This window comes from Pseudorasbora parva, chromosome 19 (assembly GCF_024679245.1).
Source record: "Pseudorasbora parva isolate DD20220531a chromosome 19, ASM2467924v1, whole genome shotgun sequence".
NCBI lineage: Eukaryota > Metazoa > Chordata > Actinopteri > Cypriniformes > Gobionidae > Pseudorasbora > Pseudorasbora parva.
Genome location: NC_090190.1, coordinates 3,643,734 through 3,666,528, shown reverse-complemented (window position 1 = coordinate 3,666,528; position 22,795 = coordinate 3,643,734). Strand labels below are relative to the sequence as shown.

Genomic DNA, 22,795 nt, shown 5'->3' with positions numbered 1-22,795 from the left:
CACACCACCACACCTGTCCCTAACTCTACCCTTAAACTAACCCACACCACCACACCTCACCCTAACTCTACCCTTAAACTAACCCACACCACCACACCTGTCCCTAACTCTACCCTTAAACTAACCCACACCACCACACCTGTCCCTAACTCTACCCTTAAACTACCCCATACCACCACACCTGTCCCTAACTCTACCCTTAAACTAACCCACACCACCACACCTGTCCCTAACTCTACCCTTAAACTGACCCACACCACCACACCTGTCCCTAACTCTACTCTTAAACTAACCCATCCCACTACACCTGTCCCTAACTCTAACCCTTAAACTAACCCACACCACCACACCAGTCCCTAACTCTACCCTTAAACTAACCCACACCACCACACCTCTCCCCTAACCCTACCCTTAAACTGACCCACACCACCACACCTGTCCCTAACTCTACCCTTAAACTAACCCACACCACCACACCTCTCCCTAGCCCTACCCTTAAACTAACCCACACCACCACACCTGTCCCTAGCCCTACCCTTAAACTAACCCACACCACCACACCTGTCCCTAGCCCTACCCTTAAACTGACCCACACCACCACACCTCTCCCTAGCCCTACCCTTAAACTAACCCACACCACCACACCTGTCCCTAACTCTACCCTTAAACTGACCCACACCACCACACCTGTCCCTAACTCTACCCTTAAACTAACCCACACCACCACACCTCTCCCTAACTCTACCCTTAAACTAACCCACACCATCACACCTGTCTCTAACTCTACCCTTAAACTAACCCACACCACCACACCTGTCCCTAACTCTACTCTTAAACTAACCCACACCACCACACCTGTCCCTAACTCTACCCTTAAGCTAACCCACACCACCACACCTGTCCCTAACTACCCGTATCTAACCTCAATATCAGCAAAGTTGCTTTGCAATAAACTCTGAACACAGTAAGTACATTGTACTTATTTTTTGATGTAAGTACATAGTACTTAAGGTCACCTAATGTAAAGTGGGGCCAGCGCAGGTAACACAGGCTACACATTGTCATAAATGCATGCTGTAAAAGAAAAATATATACAATTATAGGAATATAATGCCCACAATAATATGAAAGAAATGTTTTGATAGGTTGTGACATTTGTTTGTGATGTTATGTTGTATTTATTGTGTATGGGTTGTTGGGATGGTCAGCTGAGCAAACAGATCACAGCACCAATTCCCAAAAAGATGCGTTGTGTGTCCTCGCGTCCATCCAAGTTCGTTCTTACAAAGTCGCCTCCACGTGAACGCAAGTCCGTTTTTTTTTTTGTTCCAAGAATTGAGAAACAGCATCTGCTGGACAGTGGCTCTCTATGAGCAGGACTGGACAACTGCCAATAAATTAACCAAATTAAACGGCAGTCATTGCACATATCAATATTTCACAACAGAAGCCCCAAAATGAGGAGAATGATAGCGTCACACAAGCCTTGAATAGACTTTACAGACTTTAGATAAAACGAGAAGCAAAATTCAGAATCAAAGAATTGGCTCTCTTTCAAACCACGAGTCTTAATTTGAATTAAACTGTCCACAAGCCACAGGAAGTTAAAATTGAAATCTAATTGACTTTTCTTGCCATCTGAAGATAGTGTGCAAGGAATTTGAATGATTTATTTTGTTTGTTTGTTCATTCTTACCCTGACTTTTAGGAGAACTACAGACTTCTCTCTCACTCTATTTTGCTTAGTTACTGTACTCTGTCTGATTCATGATTTAATTTAATAATTTCATCAGTTCAGCTCATGGTCAGAGCTGTATAGTGCCTACTGAGAATTTGATTAAATCTTATGAATGAGAGACCTTTACTAGCCAGCTTTACTAGCAGGCCATCCAGCTAGCACCACCAAGCCTTTAGGGCTGATCCAGAAAACAGCAGCACGTCTGGACTTCAATCAGCCGAGGAAGAGCTGTGTCGTACTCTTTCCAGCGCTCGCATCAAATACTGCTCTGATTCTAGCATACAGGATTTACATTCCCACTCGTTCCCTGCGGTCAGTGAATCAACAGTCTGGTGGAAGCAGAACAGTGCAATACAAGGTCACTTTCAAAAACTTCAAACTCACGGTCACTTGAAAAGAATCCATGGCAATGTTCAGAAAAAAAACTTTCCCAGGAGACAAACCAATAGAGATGCATCGATAAAACATTTCTCTGCCGATATTGATTATTCCAAATGATATCTGCCGATACCAATAGTCTGATTGAAATCTCTCTCAATGTTGTACAGTTAACCTATAACTAACCTACTACAGTATACAGTTTTGCTGGGCTGTGTCCTGGTACATTACTACAATATTATATTTTAAAACAACAACTTATATTTATTTTTAATTATATAATTTTTACACTCAAATAAAAACTAAATTGATTGTATAAAATGTAGGTGCACATAAGGTAGTTAAACGCTTGTCTTCATGACACATTTATTAAAACACATGTCCTCCTTTCTAGTGTTGTTATTTATTTATTTATTTATTTATTATTACAGCTAACTAATGAACTGTAATTTTGGATACGTTTCCTGAGGTAAATGCAGCATTTGTTCACAAGCTGTTTTATCTTTCCGCGGTTGAAACACTGATTGACTACATGAGACGTAATACATTTTGTTAAGTTGTAAAGTGCATTACAGTAAAGTATAATACAGTCACACTTTACTGTAATGCACTTTCTAATGGTCGTGCATGATTTTTCATGCTGTAACTTATAGTAAAGAGGAAGGGATGACTTGAATGAATCATACTCTGTGCTGCCATTTGGACTGAGGCGTTAAAGCCACATCAAGAGTCTCAGAATGAAAAAAATGGCTGTTTTAAACAATCGGCAGGTGGCCGAGAGTCAATATAATTGATTTGATGGGCTGATACAGAGTATTAGCCAATAAATTGGTGTATTAAACTACAAAATAGGAGCACTTTACAAGTAACAAAGATTTGAGGGGAAAATAAAAATAATATGATAAATAAAATATTTCTGCACTCTTATCATTGTCCTGTTCTCTTACAACTCTATGCACTATTCTCATTTCGACATCCCTTTAGATAACAGCAAGTAAAAAGTATGATAACTAAATGAATATTGTATCAGAAAACATTTTCTTCAATAACAGAAAGAATTACTACAATCATATGTTCCTTATTTTTAAAGAAAGCGCAGGTGAAGTCATTTGTAAATTGAATGTGTCCGGCTTTCGTTACGCAGCTTGATAATGCAAACTGGTATTTTTCTAAAATGGTGTTGGGGAAAATGCATTACAAGTACCATGAGTTAGGTAACCAGATTACATTTTTCAAGTAACAATAAGTAATCCATTACTTTTGAATTTGCAACAAATATCTGAGTTCTGTCCTGTATTGTAGTTCTAGATGTGAGCATGCATTTACTCATCTCACTTGCACAACAGATTCAGTATTCCTCAAAATGGATTTAAAAACAGTTCAAACTCATAATAGTATGCAAACCTGCCATAAGAAAATAAGTTAAATAACACAAATATACTTCATGCATTTAATCTCATTTTATTAACCAAAGACTTTGCTGCGGACCTTTGATCGTCCAATTCAACCATATGCTGCGCCCTAAACTCTACAGATCTGAATTTGTATTTCTTTCAGCCTGAAGCTTTTGGTGTGAAGGGGCCTTTACATTTACCAAAAACAACTTTTTTGATTATTAAAAAAGAGACAAGCATACCCAGCCCAGCGGACAAAAATTACAGCAAAAGTAATATAACGCATTACTTTCAATAAAAAGTAATGCAATAATGCAGTAACACAATATTGCAATGCATTAGTAACTTTATTCTTCTAGTTATGTATTTATAGCGGCTAATGATTCAGAAGTCTCACAGAAATGTGAATTTCGTTTTGCAAAATAAGGTGGATAGCTTTAGGAAATCCGATTAAAAATATTATAAAACACGTCATCCATCCTGTTTTTCTAGTCTTATTACCGGCTCACTGGCAACACGCTCCTGGGCTGTCCTCAGAGTTTCTTGGATGGAGGTAGTCTCTGTATATTAAAGCCAAACAGCCCTGCCAATAACAGCTTTATTTTCTGCAGATGAGCGTCGCCATCAACTGGCATCTTGCACCAGCAACAGCTGGTTAATGTGAATAAGAGCGGAGAGGGCCGAAATGGAATGGGCTTCCATTCTGATGGCATCTCTTTCAGATGAATCAGTGGGCTAAATTGGATTTTGCTGGGCTGTGTCCTGAAGCGCAGTGCAGATGTTGCTTTTTGAACCCGATCACTTGTCCCGGTGATGCAGCGAGTACCTGCTATTTCACAGTCAAAAAACATGCCAGCCCGATTCAATGCAGCGAGCTTCTAATCAGCACGCTTGGATCTTATACAAGTCAAACAAGTCCAATCCTATCGCCAAACTTCTGCTCACATTTTCAATTATCCAAGATGATTGCATGGCCATTTAGATGAAAGGACATAGAAGCAGACTGACCTCTCAAAGCACTTCAATCTGACCTGGGAAGGGATGCTCAAACCATCAGGTCTATTAAATCATCTGCTTATCGGGTCTATGATGTAATTGAAGTCGTAGCATCATGTAAATTATATATATTTTTTAACTTAAGACTCTAGAATGTCTATGCATTTCCATTTAGAACAGCATTATGCAACACTTAATAGCATAGATATGTAAGGGTTGGCAAACAATTTCATATTTCACTCCAGACCTCTACAGAACAGCTCGAGTGAACGGTTGTGTGTGTGTAGACACTGGGATTGGGTTTATGGTAAATGTGTGTAAGTAGTTCACAAACACAGTATACGCAGCCAAGCACATGAGAAAATTATGGCTATGGATGGCCTGTCAAAGAATAAAACTTAAAAGCGGCTCGCTTTTCGCCCCGTCTTTCTTTCAAACCCCACCATTTTATTACATTTGAGCTTTTATGAGAGAAGCAAAAAAGATAGTTACTTTCAAAAGAAAAAAAAGAAAAGAAAAAGGAAGACAAAACATGATTTGTTGTTGAAAAATGAGTTAGTTTGGAGAAATGGCACAAAAGAAAAACAAATCAACCAAAAAGGGAAAGAGGCATTCAAGCATTGGCAACGGAAAACAACACTTTCTGATTCTGAATGTTGAACGTTTTTGCAAAAATAGCCGGGTGAGCTGAAGTCAATGACAATCAACAGAGTTTTGAAATATCTTTCTCATGCTTGAATTAATTAGACATCTGGAACAACATGATAATTAATATCAAAATGCGTTTAACTCAGTTTCTTTTTCTGCATTTTTAATGCAACACAAATACTCAAATCAAAGATAATGAATCATATAGTCAATAGACTACAGTGTTCATAGGAGCAAGACTAGCCGTAGAAACCGTAGAAACATGCAATTGCAATGACGAAGTGAGCAGCTTACCTTGATAATGGGCGCTGAAGCCTTTGTATCGATGGTTGCTGTCAGTAACAAAGTGTAACCTCAGCCAGTTCTTGTTGCTAACAATAGGAGATGGGACATTCATTCCCGATAGCCTGTAAAAACATGAAGGAAAGCTCTTTACATTAACAACGACAACAAAAAACATTTATAATATCGTGGCATCTGTCTAAAGGGGCTCACGTTTTGCAGATGAACAAAGACAGATAGCGCTGTCGAAAGGAGTTTAAATGATCTAGGCTGTAAAAGTGGATGTTTGGATAGTCAATATTTTATCTTCTGAAGTATGAAACTTTCTGAAAGCTCATAATATACTACCAAGGTCACTGATCTAATACTTTGACATTTTGAGGCATGGCACTGGGGACATTTAACCGAGTCCAAGCACCTTAACACTTAGTCCACCATTACTCATGGAGCGCAGGCCGGGCCAGATCCGGCCAGCGTGCGTTCCCAGGACAATTTTTGAGGGGCGGTGCACACACACTGAAAATGTTGACAAGTTGTGTGTGTGTCGTGAATCAGCGTGCCGCTGCAACTGAGGACAGAGGTCATTGTAACCCCAACCCTCCACCCATCAAAATGCTCCATCTTCATCCTACATCTGTCTCACTTTATTGATGACTAACTGGAGATGTCATTAAAGGACATGGCCACATGAATCACACTTTAATGGCCTTCACAGGCTGGAGCGGAGCCATATCATTACTGTTATCTTTCTCTCTCTCTCTCTCTCTCTCTCTCTCTCTCTCTCTCTCTCTCTCTCTCTCTCTCTCTCTCTCTCTCTCTCTCTCTCTCTCTCTCTCTCTCACACACACACATACACACACACACACACAAACTCTCTATAGGTTCTTTTGGTTAAACTTAAAGTCAGAGTGTGTAATCTTTGCCCTACCCCACTGCCGTCACCACACAGAAGTGTAAAAATAACGACTGTTGTCATTTTTCATACTTCTACAGCCGAATACAAAGGGGAGAGAAAATAATCAGGAGAAAAAACAAACATAAAACTCTTGCTCGTTCCACGACACATTAACTCTTTCCCCGCCAGCGTTTTTGATCATTTTCACAAAACCCTAATGGCCCCGAATATTTTTTTGCATGAATATCTGAACATAAAAAATATCGAAAGAACGAACAGACCCTCTGTTTTATTCTACCTTCATGCATTCTTTTTGATCAACACTTGAATGGTCAGTTTTATTGGTCAGTTTCATCAAATAAAATAAAATAACATTTTGAGCGGATACAGAACAATGCTCAAACACAGATGGAGTAGATCAAGTCCATCAACAGCCCAAAGCTTCACAGTCCTAGAGCTCATTTCATTTCATTCAGTAACATTAGGCCGTTCTGATTTATATGCTGTTTAATGGTCACCCGTTGCATAACACCCGTTGCATGGTCCAAAAGGGTTGCCCTTAGTCTCTTTATGAGTCACGTGTGTTTTATTGGCGTAACTTGCAATAAAACTGGTTGTGCTCGCACCACGGCGATCACTATTGACATGGAGGAATTTGCGAGTGGATAGACTGAACGTTTCTCCAGAGAAGAATCATTTTATTTGCAATATTTAAACGTGTGTGTGTGCTGCTGTGCACCCCTGTGTGTGTAATAAAAATATTGCACCAAAATAGCACTCATTTAAAATACAAATTGTACAATAACAGGGAAACAACACCTTGACATTTGTACTATAAATCATAATAGTGCAAAATATATTTCAAATTGGCCTTTGTTTTTGTATGTTAAGTCTTTCTTTATAAGCCTATGGCCTTTAAATATAACATTTCGACATCCCATTTAAAACCTTCCGATTTGTGTTGTAGTCACAGAACATCTTTTGCTTGGTTTCACACAAACAAAACACTCTATATGAGATTTCACAGAGCTCCATCAGCCTCCCAAAGGGACAACGGGTTTCCTGACATCCTAGTAATGCGTCTTTGAAAAATGTATTCAGGATTTGCATGAAACTTGCAAGACTATGTTTGTCCCATTCTTGTCATGCGGTGGCACAATCACGAAAAACAACAGTACTTGCACACATGAACCTTTCCCTGTCCGTAACTTTACATGTCTCACTGAGTTTAAATTGAAATCTGAAACGGAGTCCCGTAAATTAAACATCTGTTACTATAAAGACCATAAATTAATTATGACTGAAAACCATTTAGGTTCTTCCATTTTATGAGCATAATCTAATTTAAGAGATGAAGGATGGCAAACGCTCCTTAAGTTTAAAAGCATAACATTAAAAAGTTGTAGTTTTATCACCTTTTCTGCCAATAACCCATGTATTCACAAAGTAGTCCATGCCAAATACACTTCATACTACTCTTGGAGTTTAATACAGCACATGCTTTGACTTTAAAGGGGTGGTTATTTATGATTCAACTTTTTTATCTTTACTCAGTGTGTAATGTTGCTGTCTGAGCATAAACAACATCTGCAAAGTTACAACGCTCAAAGTTCAAAAGCAGAGGGAGATCTTTTCTTTTACAGAAATCGCTTTTAAGGACTACAACATATGGCTGTTAGGGACTACAACGAGCTTATTCACAGTTAGTGTCATCACAAACACTAAAATTTACATAAACCCGCCCCCTGGGAACACACAACAAAGGCCATGTTGAGAAGAGGACGAGTTGTTGTAGTCGAGCACATTTGAGAGTCGCTCAAACTGTCACATCCGTCTTCACATTTAACGCAATACAGTACGAACACAAATGCAATAGCATGTTATAAATCAAGAGGACAACATACATTATAACCATAATTAAACTAAACTATACCTGTTCAATCTTCATGCAGCAGATATTCTCTGGCTCTGTGCATCTTACAGCAGTTCCCACATCAATTTAGAAATGATCATGACAGAATATGCTAATCACTGATGGTTAACTCCACATCAGTGTCTGTGTGAGGTAATCTGAGCTGCTAACACAAGCTCTTGAAGCTCTGCCCTCTTCCTCAAAGGGGGCAGGGAGCAGCAGCGCAATTGCATTTAAAGGGACACAAAAAAAGGCCAATTTTAACATGTTATAAGAAATGATCTGTGGGGTATTTTGAGCTAAAACTTCACATACACACTCTGGGGACATCCAATACTTATTTTACATCTTGTAACAAGGGGTAGACTAGGATCCCTCAGAAAGCAGAGGGGCAGTTTGTTCTTTTGATAAGTTGCATGATCAGATATTTATACAACAAAATATTCTGGGGGCCATGAAACTTTTGTGAAAATGATAAAAAATGCTGGCTCTGGCTGGCAACTTTTTTTTTTTCCTTTTCAAAAATGCCGTTGGGGAAAGAGTTAAATATATATGAACTGTATTATAAAAGCATTGCATTTTCTGTTAACCTGCTACTACTACTACTACTACTACTAATACTTTTAGGCTAAAAATTACTCAAAATGATGGAACAGGTCACAAAAAATAAACCTGCATCTACAAATTAATTAAAAAGACAACCCACCCACACCCTTTCAGGTGAGCCTTCCATTGTTACTTTTAAACTTCAGCTAAGTGTCAGCTCAAATGTATAGGTGCCATGGGACATAATGCATGTCTCTCATAGATGAATAAGAAACACATTTTTAGCACCCAGCAAAATACATGGCCGGACATGGTCTTTAATTGTAAAGTGAGTTTTAGTACACGGGCGAATTTACTTTAGTTTATTGATGTGATCGTCCCGGCTGTGAGTTGCCCTCCTGAATAGCACGTTTCCACATTTGTAATTGCCTGACAGTTTAATTAAATAAGTGTGAATTTTGCAGCAGGCTGGAAGTGTTGGAACCCAAGCACAACAGCAGAGCTCAGATTCCTCCACAGCACCTATTCTAGCCCTGAGTAAATCACCATGCAAGCCAATAAACCCTTTCACATGGATAAATGTAATTTAATCAGCATAGCTCATTCTAAGGTGTCTGCTCTGTGTGTGTGTGTGTGTGTGTGTGTGTGTGTAGATGTTTGCTAAAACACATCAGAAGACAAGGTCAGGAAAAGGAAGAGGAGGTTATCAAACACATGGATGAGCAAAGAGTCGTATGAGCAAATCCTATCATGCCTGTGCAGTTAATCCACATGGGATGGTGAAACGCTTTATAAATAAGAGGACTGCCTCATATGGTGCTGCATTTGAAACTAACATTGCTCAAAATGATAAAGAAAACAATATTGTTGCAGAATTTTTTTAGTCAGTATATTCATCTTTTAACAAAATGGTGCATATTAGTATCTTTAAGGCATATTAGCGCCTTATGAAAGGATACCGCCCGGTGACAGTTTTTGTACCTTTTTTATCTGAGAGCGTTTTGCTTCAGTGTGGAGATTATTACTGCTTACCCTGGTTAGAAAATGGCATTACCAATCTAATACTAACAAAAACTATTTTAAACATGCCTCGGACACCCAGCAAGGGAAGATACTGCAGATAAACACCAAATTGGACAAAATTACAGCCCGACTTGTGCTACAAATCGAACAAGATTATATCGCAGCTTTAATGTAGTGTGGGTGTGTGAGATTTTAGAAGTGGTTTAAAGCTGAGATGCATGTGAATGATGTGGATGACCCAGTGAAATCAATAAATGCAGCAAAAGACACGCGGAACAACAGAGCATGCTCAGACTCCAGACACCGAACTGTGGCTTCAAACCACATCGACTTCTCAAAAAAAAAAACTTCAAAAACTTCAAAAAGCGGGATTGAGACAAAAGGAAGAAAGCCTTCTCATGAGGCAAGAAAAAATAAAGAGCGTATCGTCATTGACCGTAATGGACTTGGCGAGCTTTTAAGCTTTTTCCATGCGAGTCACATCCCGTTCTCAGATCAATAGCTCTCAGTGGTTCTGTGCAAAATTAGGAGAGATTCATTATTAGCAAATGACAGCCGGTAGCATGTTCCCTAATCAAGAAATCTGTCTTAATTGCCTAGATGCTAATTAAGACAGGTGGCAGCCATAACATAGAGACCCTCTTCTTTTTAGTGCACATACGGACACACACAAACGCACACGAACACACACACACACTCTCTCTCCATAGACATAATGATTTTATACAGTACAAACTGTATTTCTATCCCCTTAGACTAACCCCACCCATCACACGAAAGAAAACTATGCAGTTTTACATATCCATCCGTCCATCCATCCATCCGTCCGTCCGTCCGTCCATCCATCCATCCATCCATCCATCCATCCATCATCCACCCACCCATCAATCCATCCATCCATCCATCCATCCATCCATCCATCCATCATCCACCCTTCCACCCACCCACCCATCCACCCATCCATCCATCCATCCATCCATCCATCCATCCATCATCCACCCACCCACCCACCCACCCATCCATCCATCCATCCATCCATCCATCCATCCATCCATCCATCCATCCATCCATCCATCCATCCATCCATCCATCCATCATGACTTACATTGATCTAAAGTGTCAGTAAATGTTACTAAATATTCCAATATTTTAAATAAATGCTGTTTTTAATCACTTTTTATTCATCATATAATCCAGAAAAAAATATTAAGCACAAAAATATGAAGCAGAACAACTTTTTTTTTAACACTGATAATAATCTTTTTTTAGCTGCAATTATCATATTAGAATGATTTCTGAAAGATCATGTGATACTGAAGACTGATTAATGCTAACCATTAAAAATAATAATAATTTAAATTGTTTAATAATATTTAACAATTTATTATTATTATTTTTTTAATCAAATAAATGCCTTGGTGTTCATAAGAGACTTGCAATAAAAACAACGTACAGACCGCAATCTTTTGAACTATAAAATAATGCATTCAAAATATATAATATTTTTGGGTAAAGCATTGCTTAATGTCACTTCACTGTTTATCAGTATTTTGAGAACAAGCATTTATAAATTGCTGACCCAAGGTGGGAATTGTGAACCGTACATTTTTTTTTTGATTTTTAGAAAAAAGTAAGCATAAAGGTCCACCCCTAAACATGTCACCGGGACATAAGCAAATGTACGAGAGAGATTGATCTAATTCATACGAATTAGCCACCAATTCAGAAAACATTTCTGAGATTGAGTTGATATAGCACACCTATCGCACTGCCACACACACAAATGAACACATATTACTCTTTCTAAAACTTCATCAACATCCTGTATACCTCAAGTCCCGTGGTGGGCAAGACGGCGAAAGAGAAAAAGAGAGAGAAGAGCATGGCAGAGCAATGGAGAGAGGGAGAGAGGGAGCGAGATGAAAGCAGGCATGGGTCTCACACCAGCGGTCGCCTCATCAATCACGGCAGCCGTAGCCCAGACGAATGAGAGGCCGCTGGGAAGCTGCTCGCGTCTCTCCATCAAACTGATGTTTTGAAAGTAAGTAATCAGTGTTCTCCACGGGCTCTCCTTCTGTGGCAGAGCAGTCCTCCTGCCCTCCCTCCTCCCCTTTGTGTTGCATTCTCCCCTTGTTCTCCACTACATGGAGTCAGGACCTCTTCACCCCATGGCATTGTGGAAGCCATATTTATTTTATCCATCTCAGCACAGTGGGCAGGGCCCTATACTGTCCAAACTGCAAGGTGATTTTTTTGGAGCTCAATCATGCTTAACGGATGGGGGTTAGGAAACACAGATGATGTACACAGGATAGAGAAAGAGCAACACGCGTCATAATCTGAAAGCCACGCCCCCCGGAAACAAACCAACCGTCTCCATTGACTTTCTATTGCATGAGGCTGCCTCCTAGTTATTTCTGACTTATTAAAAAAACAACAAAAAAACAACAACAAAAAAACAATGTCTAAAAGCTGGTATTTGACAATGTGTACAGAAAATAAGCTAAAAAAAACTGAAGACACAAAACACCCAGAATATTTCATAAGCTGTTGACCCCCCAAAAAGATGTGTTTAAAGACATAAAAGTGCATCCATGCACTAGAGACAGAGCACGACATATGATATTACACTGAGAACTACGCCCACTGGAGGGGAAAGTAGTCAGCGACAGGAAATATGATATATAAAACTGACGTTTGGATATTTTACAGAATGTTTACTGTACAAGTAGGCATACTGAGTGTCAGGACCCCAAAATGTCATAGACAGTAAAAGAAATGGACAGAGCGTTCCCATTGACGTCTACGGCGAAAGAATGAAGTCAACCTAGGGGCACTCACTTCCTGATGGCTGAGCGAACTGCGCAGGCTCAGACTGAGCTTGATGACGTAGATGTGACGTGAGCCTCCTGTCTGACAGATGTGAGTCTTCTAGTAGATGTGGAAAGTGAAAGCTGAATCACGTTGTTTAAATATTTTCTCCCGTTGCTTTTGGCTCATGGGCTTCTCTCCATTCTTCTCCCTTGACTTTATCAGACTTTATGTCTCCACGTCCCCCCGACTGCCTCATAGACAGTAAAAGATTGCCTGCGAGCGTCTCCTCAGGTCTATACGGTAATTTCTCAACTGTGCGACAGGGTCGCGTTGGTTATGACGCAATCGTTAGCCTATTTTTACAAAAACAGCTTCTGCGGGGCGATAGTGTAAGATACAAGGCAATGGAGCCTTTTATGCATTGTCGTGTTTCTTTAGAAATAAACAATGGACAAATGGAGTCTTTAAACGCCTCAGATGTAAAGTTATTCACTGTCAAAGTGACTCAAAAATGAATGGGAGTCAATGGGATGCTAACAGCAGGTGATGGCTTGGTTAGCAATGGCAGCCCCTAGGGGTGGAACGCTTTCCGAGCGCTAGATTACCCCCTTGCAAAATGTACCCATTGCTCCTGCTGAAGCGTCACGTCTTATTGCCTGAATCCACTTTTGTCTCCTTAAACGCTCTTTTTTTTGGGTCGACAGCTTATAAAAACGTAGTTATGTGTTCTTTAGCTTGTTTGCTGTACACCTTGTCACATATCAGCTTTTAGACATTGTTCTGTTTTTTGTAATAGGTCTGAAATGACATGGAGGCAGACTCAAGCAATACAAAGTCAGTGGAGAGCGTTGGGTTGTTTTCCCCTCTGGTGTGGGCATGGCCTAAATACAATCTGTCACTATGCTAAATAAAGGGGCGGGGCCTGGTTTAGTTGGTTAACAGTGTGTTGAAGCTGGCGGTTATGGTAAGGGGAGGGGCATTTCCCAAACACAGAAGTGCTTGACCAATCACAACACACGTGGAAATGACATGGAGGCAGAATCACTTTTTCCCCCTGGTGTGGGCATGGCCTAAATACAATCTAATCTGTCTCTGTTGCCTTTTAGGAGCACAATTCAGCTGTCTATTAAACCTCTGACAAATACAATCACAGTGTACACTCAGAGTGTGTTCTGACCCAGAGAGGGTCGTTGTCATGTATAGATATGAAAAAGCTTTTCAACCACACAGGGTCATGTTATAATAATTCAAATGATCACATAAGCACTGGGATAAAAGTTCATAGTTCAGATATAAACGCTGATCTCTATGGTAGCAAACAAAATAGAATAAATCATCTTTTGAAAGTAACTTGACGCTTCAAATAAAGTAAGGAATAATTGACTCCGGTCCGTTGGATTATTACAACCCATGCACACAATCCACTTCTACTACGGTTACCACACCTCAAGACACTTCTCAGGATTTTCCCTTAATTGCTCTTGTGTGTAGGACTAATTTCATACGCATCTCATCCCACGCCTCTGCTAACTCCAAAATGTAATTTTAGAGCTAGCAATGGAGACTTGAGCCGGCATAACAATATGACCACTGGTTGGAGAAATTAATAACACTGATGATCTCTTCATCACGGCTCCTGTTGGTGGGTGGGATATATTAGGCAGCAAGTGAACATTTTGTCCTCAGAGTTGATGTGTTAGAAGCAGTGAAAATGGGCAAGCGTAAGGATTTGAGCGAGTTTGACAAGGGCCAAATTGTGACGGCTAGACGACTGGGTCAGAGCATCTCCAAAACTGCAGCTCTTGTGGGCTGTTCCCGGTCTGCAGTGGTCAGTATCTGTCAAAAGTGCTCCAAGGAAGGAACAGTGGAGAACCGGCCACAGGGTCATGGGCGGCCAAGGCTCATTGATGCACGTGGGAAGCGAAGGCTGGCCCGTGTGGTCCGATCAAACAGACGAGCGACTGGAGCTCAAACTGCTCCAGAAGTTAAAATATAATATACATTTAATAAAAAGTAAGTTACCTGGTTGCCTGGTTGCAAAAAATAAGTTGACACAATGAAGGAAATTGGTTCAATAAATAGAAACTCAAAATTTTGTATCTGAACAACATCAAAAATATGATACATCATGAAATTAGCACTATTCTGCATTTCACTGCGTCATCAGAAATAAAACACACATTACCCAATATGCTTACAAAATCTTTTAATAATATTTGAATAAAGATTGTCGATTCTCAAAAATGTTAATTGTATTACATTTTTTATTTCAATTAATTTTAAAGCAACCAGATAACTTATTTTCTAAATATTTTTTTTACAGTGTACGCATTACATATACAGAAATATATTAAAATAATAGTATACATTAAAAATAATTGAGTGTTTCATACTTTGTCAGTGCTGCTGTCTCAGTACAGTGCCAATAATTAAGTTACTCTGAAGAATTCGCTGTGAGTGACTCTGGAGCTTATGTAAATCAGGGACATCTCGCACGCCGGTCACATTTCCACATGAATATCGTGTTTGGCCCGCGACCAGAGCCTCCATTTTGAGGATCAGATTGGGAGGGAGGAAGGAAGGCGGCGTGGCACACTGGAGAATAAATGAACCTCGTGCGACAGCTAATGACCTCTCAATGCTTTTACTCGGGAGCATATTTCACCGTATCCAACACCCCCAGAAGCCATTTCAATAAAGCCTGTATTTACAGTGAACAATGTGTGATGGCACATGTCATTTGAGTTCGGCAGGCTGATTCCTCTTCCAGCTCGTGATTCACAGAGGTCTTTGTACTTGTTTTGTGCACATGTGCTATTTCGGTACGAAGCTCGACTTCTGAGAGCACAAAGCAATCCTGTGATACCGGAGTGAATGTAATTATGCGCAGCCGTACTGAAATGACGGTTTAGTGTCTTTAATCACAGAAAAGAGATTTTTTTTTTTATTTGAAATGGGAATTTGGACTTTCAGCCGCACAGTGTGATGAAATGCGGCTGGGTAAAATGATCTCTAATAAATCCATGTACCATAACCCTAAAAAGATAACGCATTGATCACTTAAATAATCAATCAATCAATGCAGGCAGGCAGGCATACGTGATCTGTCAATTAGTTTGTCATTAGCTTTGTAGACAGGATGGATTCACATATTACAGGGGAAATGTATTTTGGGAAGGTGACAGTAATAAATCCCATCATAAGTGCCATTCGTTTGTCATATAAGAGGACTAAATCCCCAAAGAGGAACGGATTGTAATGGATTACACACATACACACAATTCTCTCTCTCTCTCTCTCTCTCTCTCTCTCTCTCTCTCTCTCTCTCTCTCTCTCTCTCTCTCTCTCTCTCTCTCTCTCTCTCTCTCTCTCTCTCTCTCTCTTTCTCTCTCTCTCTCTCTCTCTCTCTCTCTCTCTCTCTCTCTCTCTCTCTCTCTCTCTTCTCTCTCTCTCTCTCTCTCTCTCTCTCTCTCTCTCTCTCTCTCTCTCTCTCTCTCTCTCTCTCTCTCTCTCTCTCTCTCTCTCTCTCTCTCAGTTCTTCATATTTCCCAAAGGTTGCTCAGCTAGAGGGCTTCTCTAATCATCCAGCATGACAGACTGTATGATTAAGTATTATAACTCTATGAATAATAAACAAATCTCTGCACCGTAGCCCAGGCAATGGACACACACTACCAATTCAGCATCTCACGTGTTCGGGAAACATGAATACAGTGGTAGCATTATTTGGACACTTATTTTTTATTTTATTTTTTTTACATACAGATGAGATGCAAATACAGCTAACATACAAGATTGGTAAAACTTATATGACTAAAATGAACTTGAAATGACTTGAGTTTAGCGAGCACTCAGCTCAGGTAAGTTAAAGATCCATCTGTGTGTCTGCACTTACAGTGTGTACAGAAGATTTACTGACTAATGATCCGAAAAGAAGGTGACGATTAATAAGAACTGTTGCTGTTTGAATAAACACAGATACACAAATTGTTCCTGTTGCCATATGACTGTAGCTATTATTGTTCAAAATGCATATAAAGTGGAAAGATGATTTTTAGTAAAGAAAAAGAAGGAAAGAAAGAAAATAAACATTTGTTTTATTTGATAAACAAACAAACAAACAAACAAACAAACAAATAAATAATAAAAAAAACATTTAAAGGATGATTTAACTTTTGATTGTTATTAATTTGGTGCATATGTTGCAAAACATTTGCATTTCTATACATAATATGTGCCTATAAACATTAAAATGTATATAGTGTTGATTGCATTTCACTGATAGACAAAACAAAACAAAACAAAACAAAACAAAACAAAACAAAACAAAACAAAACAAAACAAAACAAAACAAAACAAAACAAAACAAAACAAAACAAAACAAAACAAAACAAAACAAAACAAAACAAAACAAAACAAAACAAAACAAAACAAAACAAAACAAAACAAAACATTACTCAAGTGCCAAGAAAAAAAGATATGACATTTTGTGAATTTGAGCTTACGAGCAACATGCCATCTTTAATTAAAAGTGCACCAGCATAACTCTGTAAAATAGCACATAAGCCATCTTCATGTCATGACAAAACAAAACAAAAATAAAAAACAATAAAATAAATAAAATAAATAAAATAAATAAAATAAATAAAATAAATAAAATAAATAAAATAAATAAATAAAATAAAATAAAATAAAATAAAATAAAATAAAATAAAATAAAATAAAATAAAATAAAATAAAAAACAAACAAACAAACAAACAAACAAACAAATTAATTAATAAAATAAATAAATAAATAAAATAAAACCCAAATAAATAAATAAATAAATAAATAAATAAATAAATAAATAAATAAATAAATAAATAAATAAATAAATAAATAAATAAATAAATAAATAAATAAATAAATAAATAAATAAATAAATAAATAAATAAAATATTACTCAAGTGCCCAGAATAAAGATATGACATTTTGTGAATTTAAGCTTACGAGCAGCATGCCATCTTTAAATGAAAATGGACCAGCATAACTCTGTAAAGTAGAAACATCACGAGTAACCGGAAATCCACAGCACATAAGCCATCTTCATGTCGCTTCTGACATTCTGTCTAGAGACATAAAAAAAGTAATTTGCCAACCTCATTCCACCCCTAATGAACAGGCCTAATGAATATTTTAGGAAGAGACAACCGGCTCGAGTCTCAAGCGTGTCTGCAGTCACGTCTGTAGCTCTGTGTTTTCTCTCTGTTCTCTGTCGCTACGCAGCAGCTGTGTTCTGTGTGGCGGCCCACCTGCTCGTCTCCCTCATCCTTTCCACCGCCAACCTGTTCTGAATCCTAAAAAGCCCATCACTATCACAAGACATTCAACTTTAATCACTTGGACTGTTCCATCCTCCGGTGTGACTGTTTGTTTTTGCTGTTGTACAGGCTTCAGCGCGAGTCTTGATGTGTAGGGCGCTGAGAGGATTGTAAACAGGTTTACAGGATCTTGTAGGAACAGATCAATTCTCTACACTCTGTTGATCACAGTATCCAGACCTGTCACTCAGAACATACTGTAGCGGGCGAGTGTGTTGCGTCGAACTCCTTTGCAGCAGGGGAAACGCCTTTTGTGCAAATCAGAGGGAAAAATGATTGAAGAAAGGTTATTTGCAACCTTTAGACGTATGGACCCTCACAGCTCCATCAATATGGATCAGAACTGAAAACTTAATTGTTAGCCCAAAATCAGCTTTTATTGCTTAGATAACGACTGCACTTTATGACTGTATATCTACCTCTCTATTGTGGAATTTGCCTATCTATGACAAACAGGTGAAAGCCCCTGCAGAAGAAGATCAACGCCTACTTCATCATCACAAACTTTGGCTCCGCCCCCTGGAGTGTTAGTGAGATGACGAGGAGAGAAGAGCGATACAGGATCACTGGACTACAAATAACATTACCGTCTAGTGTTGTCAAAAGTACCGACCGCGATACCAAATCGGTACTGAAATGTTAAAAATGTGACGCTTCGAGCGCTGTTGAGCTGTAATCGTAAACACCTCTGACTGGTCATTGTGCTCACGCGCTCATCGGATGTGCCTGTGATTGGCTACAATGATCAACGCACGGCAGCGGTTTGAAACAACACGGAAGTGTTTGAAAAGTGTTTTGAAAGCGGGAGCGGGAGCGTTTGAAAGCACAAGCAGGCGCCGACCAGCGGACCGGTAGGCTGATAGACACCTACATTCAAACGCTCTGTGTGTATCTGTGCAAGCGCTCCGTGAAAAGCGTCATTGATGTATTTTTACAACATGTTTGTGAAGTGCTGATCAAAGTAGCCAATCATAGACCTATTTGATGAGCGCGTGAGCACAATGGCCAGTCAGAGGTGTTTACGATTCCGCTCAACAGTGCTCAAAGCGTCATATTTTTAACATTTCAGTACCGATTTGGTATCGCGGTCGGTACTTTTGACAACACTATTACCTTCTAAAGGATCCTAATGATAGGAATGTGCTTATTTATGTTCAACAATGTGGATGTCTCAGTTGAGCATTATTTATTTAGATTCGCTACATTTCACTGTGGATTCAAGTCGCATTTTGGTTGCAGGCTTTGCAAACACACTTTTACCATAAGGACTCGACAGTAACGCCACAATGTGAGTAACCGTGTTAATTCTAATGGCTGATCTGAGATCAGTGATTCTTATATATAATGATTCACGTACAGTCAGATGATGATGTGTCAGTAAATCAAACCAGTGACTAAACGTGCAACTTCATATTACTTCTCTTAGTAGGATGGAAATAATCTGTTATTATTTAAACTGTGATTAAATTATATATAGAAAGCGATCAAATAACGCTCCCTTTACTGTGACTAAGTTCTGAGCTCCCGTTATAATCAACGGATCTCTTATTTTCATCGTGTTTGCACTGTTAGTTATGATGAAAGCATTCATCAGTATAGAAATCGAGTTACAATGATAAGATCACAGCATTCATGGGGCGGCAGTGGCTCAGTGGTTCATGTAGGTTGTCTACAAACCGAAAGGTTGGTGGTTCAATCCCCGGTTCCACCTGACCAAGTGTCAAGGTGTCCTTTAGAAAGACACCTAACCCCAGCTGCTCCAGGTGCCTTACATGGCTGACATCGCCGTCGGTGTGTGAATGAGTGTATGAATGGGTGAATGTGAGGCAAAAATGTAAAGCGCTTTGGCTGGCCATAGGGTCTGTTAAAAGCGCTATATAAATGCGATGGTAAATGGACTTACCATTCATGTGTGAGATCGGCTACAATAATCATCACTGCAACCTTTCATGCCACTGTCTGAATATAATGATACAGATCGAAAGAGAATGCTTTAATCGATACTTTTCACTTTTTTAACCTTGAAAGCTGTAATAGGACTTTTTTTTGAGATAGTTCCCCATGTAATAATGAGCTGTTTCATATGCAAAGATGTCAGCCAATCACAGCAGTGCGTCACACACACACACACACACACACACACACACACACACACACACACACACACACACACACACACACACACACACACACACACACACACACACACACACACACACACACACACACACACACACACACACACACACTCTTAATGTGACCACTCAGCAGACACACCCTTTCAAACAGAGCATTCAAATTAGGCTAAAATAAGGTATAGGAAAAATGCCTTTAATTTAAAAATTATGAAATATTTTTTATGTAGTGATCACATGCAGTTCATTACCTCTTTAACAACTACCTTACTATCTATTAAAAAACTGTAATTATGAGTTTATTAAGGCAAAAGTTATCATTGAGGTCATTTTACATACAAATTATTCATTTTACAGATAATTTAAAATGTGTAAAGAGCATATTCAAAAAAATTGTAATAACTTTTATGAATTGAAGTATCATTTAAGTGATGATGTATTACTTACAGTGAAATACATAGAGATTTAATCAAATGTTAATATTTCCATTCATACACGTCGACACTATATTTATTATCTTTTTAAATGTCTTGTGGCGAGGTCGCAGACGAGCATTTCTAAATGATCTTTCCCCAGTGCAGGTGTAAAATTGAAAGCCTGGTCCTTTTACTGTCGGACCCTGAATCATAGTCTCACATTGAGATCTAGGACACCTTCCCTCACAATCAATATCAATAGAGCGCTGCCTCTTGATTCAGAAGGGCCTGTTGTTGGATAGATGACGGAGAGAGGTTTCTCTTTTGTCCGTCATCTTGCCTCGGAACGCTACAGATTTAAGAGATGAGGGCGCCGGTGGCAGCATCTGCTCATTTGTAACATTTTGTTCATCTGGAGCTGTCAAGTGCCGCACTCAGAGCAGGAGATGATGCTGACGTCTCTCACTGGCTGCCGGCAAAGAGAGGAGCTTCTTCCAAAGTACCAGACAAAAGTCTTCAGAATTCTGATTATATAACTTTATGACCACCTTCTTAATATTGTGTTGGTCCCCCTTTTTTACTGCCAAAACAGCCCTGACCCATCAAGGCAAGGACTCCACTAGACCCCTGAAGGTGTGCTGTGGTATCAGGCACTAAGATGTTAGCAGCAGATCCTTTAAAACCTGTAAGTTGCGAGGTGGGGCCTCCATGGATCAGACTTGTTTGTTCAGCACATCCCACAGATGCTCGATTGGATTTGGAGGCCAAGTCAACACCTAAAACTCGTTGTTGAGCTCCTCAAACCATTCCTGAAGCATTTGTGCTCTGCGTCAGGAGCATTATCCTGCTGGAAGAGCCACAGCCACCAGAATACCGTTTCCATGAAAGGCTGAACATGGTCTCAGCAATGCTTAGGTAGGTGGAGCGTGTCAAAGTAACATCCACATGGATGGAGGACCCAAGGTTTCCCAGCAGAACATTGCCCAAAGCATCACACTGTCTCCGCCGGCTCGCCTTCTTCCCATAGTGCATCCTGGGGCCATGTGTTCCCCAGGTAAGCCACGCACACACACCCGGCCATCCACGTGATGTAAAAGAAAACGTGATTCATCAGACCAGGCCACCTTCTTCCATTGCTCCGTGGTCCAGTTCTGATGCTCACGTGCCACTGTTGGCGCTTTCGGCGGGGTCAGGGGTCAGCATGGGCACCCTGACGGGTCAGCGGCTATGCCGCCCATACGCAACAAACTGAGATGCTCTGTGTATTCTGACACCTTTCTATCAGAACCAGCATTAACTTCTGGAGCAGTTTGAGCTCCAGTAGCTCGTCTGTTTGATCGGACCACACGGGCCAGCCTTCGCTCCCCACGTGCATCAATGAGCCTTGGCCGCCCATGACCCTGTGGCCGGTTCTCCACTGGTCCTTCCTTGGAGCACTTTTGATAGATACTGACCACTGCAGACCGGGAACAGCCCACAAGAGCTGCAGTTTTGGAAATGCTCTGACCCAGTCGTCTAGCCATCACAATTTGGCCAAACTCGCTCAAATCCTTACGCTTGCCTATTTCTCCTGCTTCTAACACATCAACTTTGAGGACAAAATGTTCAGTTGCTGGTTCCTTTTTGAGTCTCCAAATATCCCTTTTTGGAAAGGGATTTATATTGGATCAAGCTTGCAGAAAATAGAATCGCTCACACACACAAATATACATTAACAAATATATGTATACCATATTTTATATGACAGACATAAAAAGTAGCCTATAATATACTGTACCAACCACTGTACATTTTATATTGATATAGTACACATCAGCCACAAAAATTGATGTAAGTGTTGTGCAAATAAACACAGAGATGTATTAATAATTATGGAATTTCATTATAATAGTTATGTTTATAGTAATATTGCAGAAACATTCTAATGAGTCTGTTGCTTAGGAGAGTCTCATTATCATGACATAATTACACTACAGGCTGAAGAAACATTTGCATCAAATTCTGTTAATCTAAATCAACCATAAATTAATTCACAACAGACATTACTCAATATGATAATTATCCTGAATACCATCAACACAATCAGCAGAAAATAACATGCTAATGTCTCTAGACTAACACACTGTGATGCCTGAGAAAAACTTAATCAATGCAAACAGTATAGAAGATAATGGGGTCTAAAGGCCCTGGAGGGTAAAAGGTTTTGAATTTAATTTTAATTTAATTTAATTTAAATTTCGATTTCTCCCAAAACACT

General features: G+C 39.4%; 1 protein-coding gene across 2 annotated transcripts in view; it reads right to left on the bottom strand.

Moving 5' to 3' along the window:
• csmd3b (CUB and Sushi multiple domains 3b) overlaps positions 1 to 22,795 on the bottom strand; it is a 500,836-nt gene that overhangs the window by 315,380 nt on the left and 162,661 nt on the right. For both annotated transcript variants that reach the window (XM_067425814.1, XM_067425815.1), the window contains exon 6: positions 5,449 to 5,561. In XM_067425814.1, the coding sequence (XP_067281915.1) occupies positions 5,449 to 5,561 (113 nt within the window). The remainder of the gene's footprint in view (positions 1 to 5,448; positions 5,562 to 22,795) is intronic.